Source organism: Astyanax mexicanus, chromosome 13, assembly GCF_023375975.1.
Source record: "Astyanax mexicanus isolate ESR-SI-001 chromosome 13, AstMex3_surface, whole genome shotgun sequence".
NCBI classification, from domain to species: domain Eukaryota; kingdom Metazoa; phylum Chordata; class Actinopteri; order Characiformes; family Acestrorhamphidae; genus Astyanax; species Astyanax mexicanus.
The window spans coordinates 16,462,860-16,481,299 of NC_064420.1; the positions used below are offsets into that span (position 1 = coordinate 16,462,860).

The window sequence follows — 18,440 nt, forward strand, 5'->3', positions numbered from 1 at the left end:
AAAGTGTTTAGATGCTGGTTGTGGGCCTAGCTCTGGAGAGTATCTGATTGGCACGTCCACCTGCCTCTGTCTTTCTCCACCTCGTCCAGTCAACTGCCACACTGCAGCACCGCGGACTGGCCAGCTGACTCAAGCTGCTGAAAAAAGACTGTGTTAGTATCTACCCCCTGTACCATAAATACCTTCCCCTCTGTCCAACACCGATATTTATAGATGCTCACAGGGCACTGAGGGTTTCTCTCAGTCGGTTGGAGTTCAGGCTGGCACTCACACTATGCTGTAGACCTGTTACAACCCTGATTTGTGCGATTTGTCCCCAAAGACTGTTTTTTTTTCTAATTGAATTTTAATCTGAAGCAAGTGGAGCATGTCTGACCACAGTGAGCAGGACTCCTACACGGAGGAGATCGACGAGGATGAAATTCTGGCAGGCCTTTCAGCCGAAGAGCTCAAGGAACTCCAGAGTGAGATGGACGTGATCGCCCCTGACGAGAGAGTGCCCGTGGGCATGAGACAAAAAGACGCTTCGCATAAATCTGTGGCTAAAGGTACTTTGTGTTTCTTATTTTTGCTTTGTTATTTAGGGTTGTAGTACTCGAGTGCAGTCTCAAACCATTAACTACCGGCCACAGTTTCAGGATCAATTTCACATCAAAAACAAGAGGTCTCGGTCTAGAACCAGTCTCAAGACCATAAACGATGGGTCTTGGTCTCAAGCCCAGTTTCTAGACCATAAATGAGTGGCCTTAGTGGCCACTGTCCAGACCATGAACTAGTGGTCTTGCTTATGAGAATGATCTCAAGACCATAAAAGAATGGTCTTGGTCCCAAGACCGGTTTCTAGACCATAAATAAGTGGTCCTAGTCCTGAGAAAAGTCTTCAGACCATTACCTAGTGGTCTTGCTTATGAGACTGATCTTAAGACCATAAACGAGGGGTCTTGCACTCAAGACTAGTTTCTAGAGCATAAACTAGTGGTCTTGGTCATGAAACTGGTCTCAAGACCATACATGAGGGGTCTTGGTCTTAAGGCCAGTTTCAAGACCATAAATGAGTTGTGTCAGTCTTGAGACTGGTCCCAAGACCAGCTTTTAGACCATAAATGAGTGGTCTTAGTCTCAAGTCCAGTCTCCAGACCATGAACTAGTGGTCTTGCTTATTAGACAGGTCTGACCATATATGAGGGGTCTAGGTTTGAAGACCAATCTCTAGACCATAAATTAGTGGTCTTGGTTATGAGACTGGTCTCCAGACCATAAACACTGAGACTTTGTCTCAAATCCAGTCTTTAGAACATATACTAATGGTCTTAGTCATGAGACTGGTCTGAAGAAAATAAATAAGTGGTCATGGTCTCAAAACAAGTCTCCAGACAACAAACAAGCAGTCTCTGTCTTAAGTCCAGTCCCCAAACCATAAACCTATAGTCTTGGCACTGAGACTGGTCTCAAGATCATAAACAAGCAGTCTTGATCTTGAAACGTCTCTAGACCATAAACAAGAAGTCTTAACCTCAAGACGAGTCTCCAGTCCATTAACAAGCAGTTTTGGCCATGAGACTAGTCTCCAGACCATAAACTAACAGCTCCAGTCGTGAGACCGATTTTAAGACCATTAACAGACTGAATCGGTCTCTAAACCAAGTCTCAAGGCCATAAATAAACAGTCTTAGTCTAGAGACCAGTCTCCAGGCCATAAGTGGTCTTGGTCTCGTCCTCATTTGGAGCATGTCTTGTCTTGGTCTCTGGGTGAGGTGAACACAGAAATTTCTGTAGAGCCCAGTCGAGTTCAGTGCTTCTGTGTGAGATAACATTTTATACATATTTGGAAACTGAGCTATTGATCTATATATTATTTAATGCTATGTTTAATCAAAATATATGATGAAATATGAAATACAAATTTTACTACTGTTTTTATATCTTGCTATTTAGAAGAAAATAGTTTGTCTTGGCTCAGACTCAGCTCTAGTGGCCTCGTATAGTTTATCAAACTTTACCTTTTCTTAACGATTATATTAATAATGTAAGCTAAACAATTAATACTCATTTTTATCATGTGTGCTCACAGTTTTTCAAATTACATTTTGCATTTAATTTTTTTACTTTAACTTCACTACATTTCAAACCCAAATATCTTTTTACTTCACTACATCATACAGAACTATGCATACCAGTTAAGGTATAGCATCTACCTAGTTTTGAAGTTTTGACCATTTTCAGTGTAACAGTATAAAATTGTGGGAGCGTCTATGCTGCATAAATTATGAAATATATGGAAAATATAGACGCCATATAATAAGAGAAAAGTTATTAGTGAAAGCAAGTTTTAGTAAACAAATCTTAAACTGAATCTATGCTTGTTTGTAAAAAGTTAGCTCAGTTCTACCTAATGGAAATAGTTTATCTTATGTTTTTTTGTGTTAATAATTATTTTAATAATTATTTTAATAATTATTTTAGTTTAAATCAAACAAGCACAAATTCAATAGACCCAGTTTTAGTACCCGGATGTATTGTGTCCAAGAGTCCATGTTAGATTACTGAGAAACTGATTTAATATTGAATTTAATGTAAAATATTAAACACACATTTAAATTATGCAATACAAGTTAAAATAATTCAGATCCACAAATCCTGAAATTCTGATTTTGAACTCAAAAATACAAATTTAGTTGAAAAAACAGAGGTGAAGTACCTGGTAGTTTTTATATATAGAACTAAATTCTCAATCTGAATTTAAAGTTATTTAGATGTTTTTATGTTTCAACAGCAAGTTTTACCAAAACATAAAAAAGTATTGATAAAAATGTACATTTATGAAATTAACCATTAAATATTTCAGGGTTATCGTAAGTCAGGTACATTTGAATTTCAAATGAAGGGAAAAATTCTGATTATAAAAAACCTACTTTAACTCATTTGGTACAAAATTCATGTCATATTTATAAATCAGAATAAAGTGTCATCTTTCATCTTTTTTTCATTTAATAAGAAAACTCAGAATCTGAGGAAGAGGAGGAGATTGATGAAGATGAAATTCTGGCGGGTCTCTCTGCCGAGGAGCTCAAGCAGCTGCAGAGCGAGATGGACGTGATCGCCCCTGACGAGAGAGTGCCGGTGGGGATGAGACAGAAGGACCAGACAGATAAACCTCCCACTGGTTCGTTTGACCACAGATCACTGGTGGACTACTTGTACTGGGAGAGAGAGTCTAAACGTATGTTAGAAGAGGAGCGAGTTCCTGCCACTCTGCTACCAAGTCAGGTAAGAGTGCGCTGTAGTGTGCATTTATTCATATTATTAACACTGTACAGTGTGATGGTGTTGACCTGTGGCTTCTTCTCTGCATGATACAGCTGTAACTTGCATTTGTGAACTGCATGAAGAACTGAGCTCAAACTTCACAGACTCTCCGGGTAGATGCTGCACTGAATTTAGACTTGATAAAACACAGTGGATCAACACCAGCAGATGACATGTCTCTCCAAACCATCACTGATCATCCGTAAATTTTACATTTCATTTGGAAATTGAGGAAGCAGAGTCTGGAGGAAGAGTGGAGAGACACACAATCCAAGCTGCTCGAGGTCTAGTGTAAAGTTTCTACAATAAGGGATGGTTTGGAGAGACGTGTCATCTGCTGATGTTGATCCACTGTGTTTTATCAAGTCTAAAGTCAGTGCAGTGTTTTCCCACAAAATCTTACAGCACTTCATGCTTACCTTTGCTAAGGACTTTTATGAAGATGCAGATTTTATTTTCCAGCAGGACTTGGCACACTGCCCACACTGCCAAAATTATCAATTGGATTTTTTTATAGACATTTTTTATCTGAAAAACATATTTTGTAAGTTTTGATATGTGCAGTTTTCAAGTTCATGCATGATATAGCTTTACTTTGCGTGGTGAACTGTGTACACAGACAGTGAACCTGAGCCCATGCAGTGATTTCTACTAAAGAATTACGCCTGTTTTTTTTAATGCATTGCCGCCTGAGGGCAGGAAGATGGCCAGCATCTGATACTGATCATCAGCTTTGTCCCTTATGCATAGGGATTGCTCCATAATCTTTCTCCTGAATTGTTTGATGATATTATGAACTGTAGATTGCAGGCTGTCCGAAGTCTTTACAATTTTATTTAGACGAACATTTTCTGAAATTGTTCTACTTACTTTTCCAGCCTTTTGTTGTGTCTGTCCCAAATTATTAGAGATTTGTTGCTGCCACCAAGTTTTAAATGCGTTTTTGTTTTTTGGAACTGCTGTTGTAAATGGATTCTCTGGGGCTGGAGGAATCATAGCTTTCATGTTTTGTTTACAGAAAAAGGTGGAAGAGGAAATAAAATCTGAAGAAAAGGAAGGCACTGAAGGTAATGGTGAAAAGGTAGAATACGTTTATGAGGAGATTGTGGAGGAGGTTGAGGGAGGAGAGGGTGACGAGGAGGTGATCGAGGAAGTGATTGAGGAGGTAATAGAGGAAGAAGTGGTGGAGGTGGAAGACAAAAACAAAGAGGAAGAACGAAGCGTACAACTTGTTAAAGCAAAAACTGAGAAAAACACTGCTGCATCCGTCACTTCTCAAGAAATCGCACAACCTCCTCCAGAGCTTCCCGATTCAAGGAAGGAAGGAGAAGCTCCCAGATCAGAGCAGAATCAGGAAGAATCAAAGATTACCAACGGTACACAACCTGTACAAGTCCGCTCTGAAGAGGTTCAGTCAGCCTATGAGAACTGGGTCCCTGAGAAAGAGGAGAGAGTCATATCGAAGCTGAAGATCCCCAAGCTGGCACTCGGCGATGGGATGATCAAAAAGACGGCGAGACCCTCTGGGAACGAGACCAATCTGGACAGCACTCTTCACAAGCTTCGCAAAAACAACCCATCCGTGACTGAGGTCAACCTCAACAACATCGAGAACATTCCCAAAGAGATGCTCCTGGAATACGTAGACGCTCTGAAGAAGAACAAGTACGTGAAGACCTTCAGCATTGCCAACACTGGAGCTGACGAAAACGTGGCCTTCTCTCTGGCCAACATGCTGCGCGAGAACAAAAGCATCACCACACTAAACATCGAGTCCAACTTCATCACCGGGAAGGGAATCATCGCAATCGTGCGCTGTCTACAGTTTAATGAAACTCTGACCGAACTTCGCTTCCACAATCAGAGGCATATGCTGGGCCACCACGCCGAGATGGAGGTGTCGCGTCTCCTCAAAGCCAACAACACGCTCTTGAAGATGGGCTACCACTTCGAGTTGCCTGGACCTCGAATGGTCGTGACCAACTTGCTCACCAGGAACCTGGATCGCCAGCGACAGCAGAGGAAAGAAGATCAAAAGCAGCAGCAAATGAAGGAACAGAGGCAGATCATGGAGATGTACGAGAGCAGTCTGAACCTGCCTCCTGGTCTTCTAGAGATGTTAGGAGGCTGTGTTCCTGAGATGGCACTTCTGCAGGCCATGCAAGAGGCGTCCAATGCCCCTCAAGGTTCGCCAGAGCGTTCCCCTGCACGTTCTCCAGCACGTTCCCCAGCATCAAGCCCGTCTCCACAGCTACGCAAGATACACCACCCACAGGAGCAACCTACCGCTACCTCAAACTCAAACTCGGGTTCGAGCAGTCTGCTGAGGGACGTTCATCTTAAGAAGACCCCAAAACGGCGAGACCCTTTCCTGGAGCTGAACCAGAAAGAGGACAGAAGGACAGAGGTAAGGTCTAACGTTCATCTCCGCAGTACTCCTAGACAGAGGAGCACCACGAGCGACGAGCCAGCGGACGAACGGGCCAACCTCAAAGACCTCATAAAGACTCTGAAACCGGTTCCTCGAAGGAGGCAGCCTCCGAAAGTGGATCTGACACCACGTGATATGCTCCTGAGCGAAATTCGACAGAGCAATGTGGCCTATCTGAAATCGGTGAGTGCAGTCCTAAATCCTCAAATTAGCAGCCAATTACTGTCAGGGAGCTATGTAGCTCCTCAATTAACATAACTAATAATAGACATACATTTATGTATAATCAGAGGTGTCAAGTAACAAAGTATAGTTACTTTACTTTAGTAGAAATTGTTGGTTATCTATACTTAATATACTTAAACTGAAGTAATTCTTTTTCAGCCAACTTTTTACTTCTACATTTTCACCCAATTATCTAAACTTTTTACTACTTAGATTTTAAAAATAGCCCGTCACTCCTATTATATTTCAGCTTGTTTTCATTCCGGCTTCTTACCATTTAAAAAAAAATGCTTTTCAGACAAATTTATCCATCCAGATTAAATTTGATTGTAAATTTGATTGTGATTGGATAAGAAGTATAAACATATACCATTCTGACTCCCTATTGGTTTATACACGATCTATCACATCTGAACACATCATGCCACATCCCTGTTGTCCTTTAAATGAGCTTTTAATGTCCTTAATGGCATTACTTTTACTTTTATACTTTAAGTAGTTTTAAAACCAGTTCTTGTACACGTTTACTTGAGTAAAAAAGCTTGAATTGTTGCTTCTACTTTTTTTTTTTTTTTTTTTACTTAATTTTGACTTTTATGTACAATGACTAAGGTATGTACTTATGACTAAGTAAGGAGATTACTGCTCGTGGAATCTTTTTTTTTTTTAATCTAACGTTTTATCTGTTTGCAAGCTGGAGAAAAGTAATTGACATGTTGATTGGAATAATACAATATGAAATTGAGCTCAGGTTTTGTGGTTAACTTACCTGTAAATTCAGTGAGCCACTCTCTAAATGTTACCTGCACTCAAAAATCCATTTAATAATATTACTGTAGTTATCTGCTTATTCAGGTAGTCATTCAAACAGCATTCTGGACTCAATTTTGTAAATAAGTAAGGTATAAAGGTATAAAATCTTATTAAGATATTTAAAAGAAACAGTCTGTGCATGCATGAAAACAGATTGTGGCACTAAATTGTGATGACTTAATAATCTGACATATTATCTTCTAGCTTATGTATCTTTAACATAACTAAGAATATACCTACAAGTATGTATAATTAAGGAGTAAGAAGTAAGTAAGTAAGAAGGTTAATGCTTGTAAATGTGATTTTATTATTTTATGTGACCACCATCTAATGAATTTATCTGATTGCAAGCTGGAGAAAAGTAATTTACATGTTGATTTGAAGAACACAGTTAAAACTGAACTCAGGTTTGGTTGTTAACTTCTCTGTAAATTCAGAGTGCCACTTACTAAATGTGTTACCTGAACTCAAAAATTCAATTACTACAGTTATCTGATTGTTCTGGTAGTCATTCAGCGAACTCTAATTTCTTAGATTGGAGAAAGGTATAAAAATCTGATGAAAAAAAATCAAATAAAGTGAGCTGAATATTAACTCAGTAATCAGATTTCTCATTGCATGTAAAATCTTAACTGAATTATTCTCAGATTTCTAAGAAAGTGTGTACACACTTTTTGAGAGATATTATATATAAATTCTTAAACTGTAAATTCTTAGAAGTCTTCTAGCTGATGTGTGTTTAACTAGCTAGTTGCAAAGCAAACATCTGATTATTGCCTGAACTTATGTAAACTTTTAATGAAGGACTGATTAGACAAACCAGGTATTGTATTATAAGAGTATGCACTGATATACAGAAAAAAGTACAGAAAAGTTTACTAATTCCGAAGACTGTAAGTTGGAATCTCAGGTCATGTTTTTATGCCTGTATATTAAACTGTAAATAACACACTGTACTGATGCTGAATTACTGTCCCTCCACAGGTTCCTCTCCCCAAAGTTCTGGAGTCGAGCGAAACCAGTCTTTTCTGAGGAGAGCAAGCTTTTATTGGACCCCATAAAACACATAAATCTCCAGCTGTTTGAAGATTCAGAGTTCTGACAAACACACAGAGACCAGAGTGGACGTTCTCAACTACCAGTGGCTACCCTACAACACTAATTACACCACGTCTCACTATTAAATGACAGGTGTTGGAATGAGTATATGTAGACTATCTCAGTTCTTTAATTAAGCAATAATACACTAAAGGATTGGCTATAACGAGTAATATTAGCACTGAGTATAGAGTAGAGCAGCACAGCTGTGCAAGTATTACATGTTATAGCACAAACCTCGAGAGTATTATTGCGATTATATCACAGTTCCATTATCACTGTTTATTGAAATATGTTGAGTTAAAGAGGATGAGAAAATACGATCTGTTTGGTTATAAAAACAGTTCCTTTGCTGCTCTGTTTGTAGCTGCGCTGTTTGGCTTGTAAGCGCTGCAGCGTTGCTAGGTTACCTGTATTTGGCGAAGTAATACATGGAGAGCTTCGATTACAGTGCATTACCAGCTGACAATGTCACTCATAAAACGCCTCTCAGCCAGTCACATTACAGGGTAAAAACTAACTGTGGTATAATAGTCTTTAATCGAATATCCGTGGACAAGCATGCTTTAAAGCACATAACAGAAATATAATTTCTATCAGGGTTATCTAATCATTTTAATTAATGTATCAGTATAAGCTTTCCCCACACTTTTTATTTACTTAATTTCTTCAAAATTATATCATATTATATATATTAATTTTTAAACACCAACTTGTGCTTCTGTACTGTACTGTGTTTTTGAAACGTTGAAATGAATGTATTTTTTTACCCTTATTATCCTTTTACACAGGAATACTTCCTGAAATTGACTTTGTATTCTGCATTTCGAGCACAGAGAAGAGATATACTGCATGTTTAAAACTGGGCTAGTCCAAGGTTAACCTAGTTAAACAGTCATTATGAGAAACCACCATATTTACATTATTTATATACATGTATTTTATATCTAAAATATGAATAAAGAAATGTTGCCTTTGTGATTTTCTTGGGGTGGAATTGTCACGTTGCTGCCTCCTACTGGTCTATTTACATATATTATTTGTATATGACTGCAGTCCAATGAGAATGTGTATCTCCTTATTTGTTAATTTATAGTTTGGTTTATTGTTTGAAGCCCTTAGCTGCTTCCTGCACTGTGTAAGAAATTCTGGATGAATAGACCCATTGAAATGACCAAAAATGATTAGGAAAAACTTGAATATTATTAGCTCCATTCATGTCTTTTGTCCCCTTCTGCTGTACACTCAGCACTTGGAGATTTTTTTATTGGACAGCAACAATATACAGATCTGGAAAAAATTGACACCACTTCAGTTTCTGAATCAGTTTCTCTGATTTTGCTATTTATAGGTATATGTTTGAGTAAAACGAACATTATTGTTTTACTCTGTAAACTAAGAGTTCAAAAATCAATATTTGGTGGAATAATCCTGGTTTTTAATCACAGTTTTCATGCATCTTGGCATGTTCTCCTCCACCAGTCTTACACACTGCTTTTGGATAACTTTATGCCACTCCTGGTGCAAATTCAAATTCAAGGCAGTTCAGCTTGGTTTGATGGTTTGTCCATTCAAAATCATCCATCTTTCTCTTGATTATATTCAAGGTTTTCAATTTGGTAAAATCAAAGAAGCATCATTTTTAAGTGGTCTCTAATTTTTTTTCCAGAGCTGTAACACTAATAGTGTTGAGTGATATAAAAACATATGAATATCTGCAGCACTACCAGATCATTCTGGTTATTCAACACAAAATAAAACCACAACAGAAAGATAAAAACAGGGAAAAAAAAATACACCAGGTATACTGTGTCCAAATTTATTCACATATTTCTGGTCTTACCAATATTCCCAAAATCAAAAGCAAGGCATCTTTCTTGTTGATAAAATAAACCAAATACACCGGGGCTGTCAGGTTTTATCCACACTGTGCCGGTGTGGCTGCAGGTTTTCATTAACCCAGTTGTTTAGAATGAAAACCTACAGGCACCCTGAGCCTCTGTGGAAAAGACTGGACACCCGTAAATACCGTAACCAGTAAACCAATTTAAAATCCTAGGGTGAGGCGTAGGGGAGTGGTGGTGAAGTTTCCAGATCAGTAGCAGTCGAGGTTTAAGAATCAGAGGACGAGTCTTTGACGTCTGTGCTCTCCGTCGCCTCGCTCACCTCACTCATTTCTTTACTCTCGCCACCACTCTCTCCATCACCCTCCTTCTCTCCATCCTGCACCGTCAGCTTCTCCACCAGCCCAGTCACTGCTGTCACCTGCGATGGAGGAGCTTCAGAGCCCCACAGACGCACCCCAGGCTTCTGCAGCTGCCCACAGAATACATTTTAGCTCAATAATACAGCTACACAACACAGGAAGCTGCATTTAAATTATCATGAGACATGAGATTTCTCATTAAAAAATAGAGGACAATAAACTAAATGATACTGAGGTTGGCAAAAGTTGTCTATATCGATAAATCAAGTAAAGTAATTATCATGAGAGGCATATGTACAATTTATGCTATTTTTATTCAGCCCATTAAGCTTCTTTCCACAAGTTTGACATAAGCAGCTTCATAACCTGGGTACTCTGTGTACACTGTGGAGGACTAAAGAAGCATAAAGTAAGAAGTTTTGTACCTCATCTGCCATCTGTGTGAGGTTCCTCTTCATGGCGTACGCATCTTCTCCATCAGCATAGTATTTGGGTTCGACTTCACTTATCCTGAATTAGAACATATAAATACAGAAGGACTTATAAAACACAAATTATGCTACACAGTACAGAATGGTAATGGTTATATACATATATATTTTATCATCAACCAATCAAACAGGAAACAAAGGCTGTGTTCAGACTACAGACAAATCGTATATAATTCTTTTAGCAAACCAGATGTGTTGAGATGACCTTCTTCACTGTTATTTACAAAAAATTGTACAAAGCACATTTAAAATCCTTTAATTTTTCTAAAAATCATCAGTGTGCCTAATAGTCCAGTGCGCTTTATGTATGAATTTTACCAGTCAGGTTGTAAGGAGCAGTAAAGCCACTCCACTGAAGTGCAGCATTATACAGTAGTTTCAGTTTAGTTCTCCAGCGGTATTAGCGTTAGCCGCCTGTAGCTTGCTGCTAACCCCGGCTAGCACTGCTGGAGCAGCATAAGCATTACCGTTATCTGTTAACTGCTAATGCTAACGCTCCAGCTTTAATGGAAATCTCGAAATCTAAGCTTACTGTAAATAAATAGCAGTGTTTTCTCACCCAAATCAGGGGAAAAATAGGTGTAGATTAACACCCAGCGCTCGTTTGACTTGTCTGAAATGTTTTAAGAATTACAGTTTTGTTTACATAACTTAGTTTTACAGGTCTCCCCACCCAGCGGACGAGTAAGAAGGAAAACATTGCGACCCCCCTGTTTCTTACTGGATTCCCATAAAATGCACCTTATAATTTCTAATGTGTAATAACAGACCAGAAAAAAGACGTTTATTGATTGTGCGCCGTATAATTTGGTGCACACTATGGTGAAGAAAATACGGTCTGAACATAGCCTTAAATGACAAAAGACAGCTTTTGGGAGAGGGGCATTGTGACAGATACTCACTGAAATTTGAGTGTGTTGGAGTACAAGTGCAGGGCTGCTCGATTGCTGAAAAACACCACAGGACAAAAATGAGAAACACACATAGTGGAAGGTATTGACAAAATACAAACAAGAGTTAAAGCTGTAGCTGTACCTTTTCCTAACATGTAGGGAGACGTATTTGGCATTGAAGTTCTCAATCATGGCTCGACTGGCTTGGTCCATTAATTTCTGAGCCAGGCCAAGACGTCTATGGGACCGTTTTACTGCCTATAAAAAACAAACACACAAAGGTTATCATTTATTTGATCCACCAACTGAATAACAGAGCAGAATGGCATTGGGCTGAGACTAAAGCTACATTCAAACAACAGGTAAAAGTGGCCCAAATCCGATCTTAGAGGTCATATGTGACATAGGTGTGATATTTGAACAAAAAATATCTGACATTTTAAATTAGGTCCACTTTCATGTGGTAATGAAATCATATGATACATATCCAATTTGCAGCAATGTGACTCCATCTAATCAGCCAGATCGAAATTTATGTTACTTTTAAATCAAGGAACTCTTTAATAGCATTAGTGTCATTAGGGCAATTTTGGATATAAATCAGATAAAAGTGTTTACAATTTAAAATAAACATCAGTATTGGGCCAATTAAGCCAGCTGTGATTACGTAGCCTAAAATGTCCATCTACTTACTAGAGATGTAATATGTCCATGAGGCACATCATCAGGATCCTCCTCCCTGTAAAAATACAGAATAAAAAACCTTAGACATTCAGAGGGAAAATATACCTGTGTCCTGCACTAAGCCATGGAAATCTGTATTTAATTTTTAACCCAATTTTCTCAGGAAGATTTAATAATCTTCCCAAATGAACCCACCCACTCTCTAACACTCCCATCATCACTGACTGCAAAGCACTTGACACTAGGAGGGTGAAACAAGTTAAATGCCCCAATACAGCATCACCCCAGCTCTGATACATAAGCCAACAGATGCCTGAGCGTGTGCCACCTACCCACCCAGAGAGAGAGCATGGCCAATTGTGCTCTCTTGGACTCCGGCTGCTGATAGTGCCCTAGCATGACCCCAGATTTCAAATATCTACCCTACTATCACAGTTTATAAGCAGATTATAAGCAGACTGGATATATTACAGTAGATGACTGTTTTTGTGATTCTTCTAGAATCTGAACTAATATAAAGTACACACTACACAACTGGACATGATAGACTACGCAACCTGATTCCTAACAACACGCACCACCATGTCATGTCACGCACCACCAAGTCATGGGTTGGGTAAAAAGATGTGGTCAGCATGGTGTGGTCTACCTATACACATTACATACAGAGCTGGAGTTAAGCACAACATTTGGCAGCTACAAATGGTGCAGCAGTAGTGACTCCAGGTGCTGCAATAGTGCATACGTTTTATGATGGAACAAATATTAAGAATCAAATTTTATTTTCTGTGTGATCCACAGTGTGTTTTATTAAACTGTTACTTCAGTAAAGGTCAGATTTCAATGACTGCTAATGGAGTTGGTTCAGACCAGATTCTGCGCAAAATCAGGATGAAAAAATATGAACTGAGGCTAAAAATCTCAGTTCATAATACACTGCACGATTTTCACTCCAACTGTGAGCTCAAACTGCCATCTAGCACAGACTTGCCACAAGTGGAAATTTAAGTTAAAATTGGGCTAAAAGTCATGTAGAGTAACTCCAGATAGTTTTGTACTTACATTTTGGCAAGTACATATCCAACAATCTTGCCGTTCTCGTCTTCTGCTATGTAGGAAAGCTTGAAGAAAAAAATAATGAATGTCATAAATAAGTAATCTTGCTACTGAGAATCAAGACAATGCAAATATAAGGTTGCTGTAATATTAAAAGCTTGCATCTAAATGGCAACTTAAATTTTAGTGAAAAAGTTTTCAGATTTAAATAGTCAGAAAACGATAAACAGCAAAACTGAAGACACAATTTTTTAAGAGACAGTAAGGAAAATTATTCTACACATAGAATTCTACTAGGGATGACACATACCTGTGGCCAGGACAGTCCATGGTAGAAGTAGTATTTCATCTGATAATTTTCTGGGAGACACAGCAGGTTGCAGTGCTGCATGTTCATCAGGTCCTCTGGCTAAAATACAGAGAGACACAAATATTATTTACACAAAAAAAAAGGGACAGTGCATGTGGTTTTCTCTGCTCTAACAGACAGGTAACAACACTAGTAATCAACTGGAGGGTTTAATCAAGTGTCTTTCACACGCCTGGTCCTGAAGCCCCCATGCTCAGCACATTTAAGACATGGTAAAATAAGAATCCTAATTGTAGTATCGTCATCAGGGGCAACATACTGTTAAATCATATTGTGAGATGCTCTTTAATTCCCACTCCTAGCAGATATTGCACATTGCTAGGCATGCTGAAATGTCTTGATAAAAAGCCTTTCAACAGGCTTTTCGTGTTCCTTCGGTCGGCCAAAAAGCTGAGTTCCTCTGGACTCAACAAGGCGTGAAATCCTCACCATGTGGGAACAGTAATTATTTTAGGTAATATTGTCAATACTAATCCATAAGAGCCCAGACCCATTTCTGAATATTAATACTAATTAATAACTGAATCAAATAAATTGATTGATCAGCTCTTTTGTGTGTGTTTTATTGTGGGCACATGACTGTAAATATTTTAAGGTTAAAATGCTGATGTAACAAATGAAAATTTCAGAGCTTGTATTTGATTATTTTGTTCTAATAATCGTGACATAACTAATTAAATGGAACTCAAGTCACATTTGACATTTAATTTAAGCGGCTAAATTGTTATATGGTTGGAACAGAGCTAAATATACACAAAAATATACATTTTTAAAAGGAGCTAGTTTTATCTCCAGCAATAACCCAGCACACTAAAATTCTGTAAATAAGGGTGAGATGAATTAACACAGATTCACACAGTGTCCTGTGATGCTCTCAGGATGTTCAGTAGATGACAGCGCTTATTTGGGTTAAATTGTGTTTTATGAGTTCTGTCAACGTTAAAGCGTTAACACACGCAATTCATTTGTAATCAGTAACATGTTTTTACTTAGTTTTTCTGCCCGAATGACTGAAAAGCTGCTCTGAGTTCACTGATTGCTGCAGTTTACGAGCTGTTTACTACGAACATCTGTGCTGCACGTCCCATTGAAAACAATGTGTTTGAAAAAGCAGCTGCACATTACATCTACCACTTACGTAACTAAAATTTATAGTATCAGATGTTTTCATTAAAGGGCTCTTAAAAGGGACAGTATACATATACTAAATACTAGACTTATGTAAGCATATAGTGTGTGTGTGTGTGTGTGTGGTCTGCTGTGTCTTAATTTAGTGCCTTTCTGATTCCAAAACACCTGACTCCACTAATTAATTAATTAGGTTATCTCATTAGCATGTCCTGTCAATGCAGTGGGTGTGTTAAAGCAGGGAATCCACTAGACTAGAATGAGCAGGACAGGAGGAGAGGACCAGCACAGAGAAACACTGGGTTTATCAGGTGAACTGGAGGTGGACTGGACAGCTCTGAGGTTCCAGATTCTGCTCTCCTCCGGGCCAGAGCACATTTCACACCTACAACTTCATCTAGCCTAGCCTAGCCGCTAGCGCTCACCAGCACACACTGCTAGCTCTGCGGCCACACGGGTAGCTAGCTAACGGCTAACTGTAGGCAGCGCAGCTCTCGGTCAGGCCGGGCCCCGGTACTCGGTACTCACCCGCGCGTTGCGGATATTCATCTTGGCGGCGGCTGGTTGTGCTGTCCCGCTGCGGTGAGGTGTGTCTGTAGCCGGTAGTCTGTGTGTCTGTAGAGCAGTACTGATTCCGCCGTGGGAAAAAACACCAGCTAACAGCCGCTACTGCTCCTCTACCATGATGCCTTTGCCCGGAAGACCCACCATCCGTCTTTCCGCTACAAAACAAAAGCCCCCTTTTTGTCAGTATATTATATAATATATATATTATAACCGCCAAAAAATATATATAATTTTGGGAGGTTGGGGTGAATGATGTCCTAATATATGTAATACATTGTTCTTATTTTATTTTGACTTCCTTAATATATTCCATGTATGTATATGAATGCATTCGTTATAGAAAGCTGGTATAAGGGAAAATATTAATTATTTTTTATTAATTATATGAGCTTTTGGGGGGAAAAAAAGCAGAATCTCGACTAAAATTGTTTTAAGTAAATTAAATAATAAGACTAAACAACTATTCAGTATTTAGTATGTATAGCCTATCGCCTTTATTAATAAGAAGTTAACTTTGTATTATAGTAAAACTCGTGGAAATTAGTTTAATTAGGTTAGCTTTATCTTAGAAAGCTATTAAAATAGCTTAAGTTACTTTTTTATGTGACTATACTGAGACGGGTGGCAAGCTTCTGGACAATATTTTTTATGGGGAAAAACATAATTGTGTAATCTATTAATTGATTAGTTAAGCCTATGGCCACAAATAAATTTGGCCACCTCTGGCATTAAATCCTTCGCATATAGGACTTTGCACCAACGTCATTCCGTCGGTCTCCCACATCAGAATTGATTGATTTGTTCGATTTTACGTTAATTTGATTTATAAGGTCAGATTCAGAATTATAGTTTTAAATGTATGGTTTGTGTTAAATTTAACTTACATAAAGTGGGACATAAAAATAATATTAATATTATTATTATTTAAGCATTTTTCACCTTAAAGCATTATAAACATTTAAATAAACGTTAATTTAGTGTTAAAATTTCAACCATAACCGCCTATTAGACAGTGTTTAATAAAGGTTGTTTTATGGTTGTTTTCCATCATTATCATTAAAAGATGTAATGCAACAACAAAAAAAAATCAACGTTTATTCTTGTTTTTGTTGTAATCAGTGCAAGCGTAATCTGTTGTATAATTATTAGAAGTATTACTGGGTGATTTTGGATAATATTTTTTTAATGCAAAAAAAAACCTGATACATTTTATCTATCATTTCATCTGCTAATTGGTTATTTAAGCCACACATATATGGAGTTTAACTCCAAAACAGGCAGTTTGGCTCTGTGAGTGATTATGATAATTACTTGTTAATAATGACACGTCCCTTGTTTAATCATTTATTCCTTGTAGATTTTTTTATACTTAAATATATATCCACTCTTTGACTGTAAAGAAATTGATGGCAACTTCAGTTTTCACCATTATATTAGATTTTTTTATATTTTTGGACTGTAAAGTATACGCACAGTTTAACAAACATTAACCGCATATATCTTATCATCAAAATGTTAATAAAACGATGAGAGGGTTGAAAATTATAAGTATTAAAGTACAATTTCCATTTCAATTTATTATATTTTAGCATAGAAACATTCATGTAATTCTTTAACATCTGTTTTTATATGCTGTGGTCTGGGTATGGTAGTTGTAAAATAATATAATAGTTAAAATATATAACATAATATAATAGATAAAAAAAAATAATAGTTCTGAAATCATAACAATTTATAACAATTGTGTTGTTGAAGATGAAAAAATGTGAAACCAAAGTAGTATAGAAAATATAATTTAGTTATCTAATATAAATGTAATTATTTTAAACTAATAAATCTAAAACTCTAAATGCTTTATGCTTCTTATTGTTCTTGTCTTCCTGTATGTGGGTATTTTGTCTTCATCCTCTTCCTCTTCTTTCATCAGTAATATTTAATCATCAAAGCAGGCCTTTGTTTCTCTCTGGCTTCTGAAACAGTGGTCCTGTTCCCTTTCTTCCTGGAGATTAGCTTAGCCATATGCTGCAGGTAGCTCAAATGGTGAGCCATATGCCACTGCTCCTGCTCCGGCACGTGAGCAGAACCGCGGCCTGTAGAGCTCCTGCTGGAAACCAGCAGCACTGGTACCGTCACCGAGGAACTGGATCCAAATCAGAGCTTTTCCCAGAGCTGAGAGCCCGGGGTCCGGGCCAGATCCTGTAATGCTGAACTGACACTGGATTAGTAATAAATTTATGAGCTATCCTCTCACAATAGAGATAATCAGAAACACTATTTTATGGCGTCACATCAATGTCAACAGTTGGGGGTGGGGGGTTCTCCCTCTCATTTGCACTTGCAAGATGTAAAATTTACACACGCAAAATGTTAAAACACTTAGGTTAATTTTTGTCACCTGGTATTTTTGCACCCCCCAACTTTTGACTTTTATGTAACGCTATACTATTTTATTCTCTCTTTAAAGTTGATGTCCGTAAGATTTGGGAATTAGGGCCCTCTCTGGTGAGAATGGGTAATTACACCATCATGTGGAAGAATCATTTTAAATTGTGCGGGTGTGATGTGGTCTCCTTTCAGAGCGGATGAATCCGATTCCAGTTTAGGTTCAGTAAGAGAGAGCGAGCTCAGTCATAAATGTTACTCCTTTGTTTCTTTGTTACTATGCATGAATGAGCTCCTGAGCTCTGTTTCCCCATCTGAAGTCTCCATTGCTCCACCAGCCGCTCGCGTTCAGTAAAACTGATCCGGATCCTCTTTTAGAGGCTGTATGTGTAATGTAAGTACGTAAAGACGTGTGAGGTGGCCAGAAAAACTTTGGTGAAAAGTGACCCGACACAGTTTTTAGAATTAACATATTAGGCTTAGCAGGGATGGTCGTTCCAGCACACTGGTACCATTAAACACAATATTCTGTTCCTTCTCCACTCAGACATGCTTCTGCTTTCAGTTTAGAAACAAAATAGTATGAACTGCCACTTTAATAACAATAGTATATAATATTTATGCAATTTTCCATTGTCTGACGGGACAGTTTAACTAGAGCTTTTATGGCTGTTAGGAGTTTCAGTTTTTCAGAATCATTACGTAAAACTTGGAGGATAATGCTGAATTTCTATCCAATAATACGATTAACATTTTTCAAATCATTTATCATTACTACATGTTTTTAAAA

At 38.0% G+C, this 18,440-nt stretch overlaps 2 protein-coding genes across 3 annotated transcripts; one reads left to right on the plus strand and one right to left on the minus strand.

Annotated features, from left to right (window-relative positions):
- Positions 1 to 241: 241 nt before the first annotated feature.
- Positions 242 to 8,859, plus strand: lmod3 (leiomodin 3 (fetal)). Its single transcript, XM_007228955.4, has 4 exons — positions 242 to 548; positions 2,996 to 3,267; positions 4,325 to 5,920; positions 7,760 to 8,859. Exons 1-4 carry the CDS (start codon positions 368 to 370, stop codon positions 7,805 to 7,807), a joined length of 2,097 nt encoding a protein of 698 aa, XP_007229017.3. The 5' UTR covers positions 242 to 367; the 3' UTR covers positions 7,808 to 8,859.
- Positions 8,860 to 9,678: 819 nt separating this feature from the next.
- naa10 (N-alpha-acetyltransferase 10, NatA catalytic subuni) lies at positions 9,679 to 15,422 on the minus strand. Of its 2 annotated transcripts, none has more exons than XM_022677546.2 (8): positions 15,230 to 15,422; positions 13,514 to 13,612; positions 13,210 to 13,268; positions 12,157 to 12,202; positions 11,606 to 11,721; positions 11,473 to 11,517; positions 10,505 to 10,589; positions 9,679 to 10,183 (listed from the first exon to the last, which is right to left on the minus strand). In XM_022677546.2, the coding sequence occupies exons 1-8, from the start codon at positions 15,248 to 15,250 to the stop codon at positions 9,986 to 9,988; spliced, it is 669 nt and encodes a 222-aa protein (XP_022533267.1). In that variant the 5' UTR covers positions 15,251 to 15,422; the 3' UTR covers positions 9,679 to 9,985. The 2 variants fall into 2 exon arrangements, with proteins under 2 accessions (XP_022533267.1, XP_022533266.1); XM_022677545.2 differs by having other exon boundaries at positions 9,679 to 10,189; positions 15,230 to 15,420.
- Between the last annotated feature and the right edge of the window lie 3,018 nt (positions 15,423 to 18,440).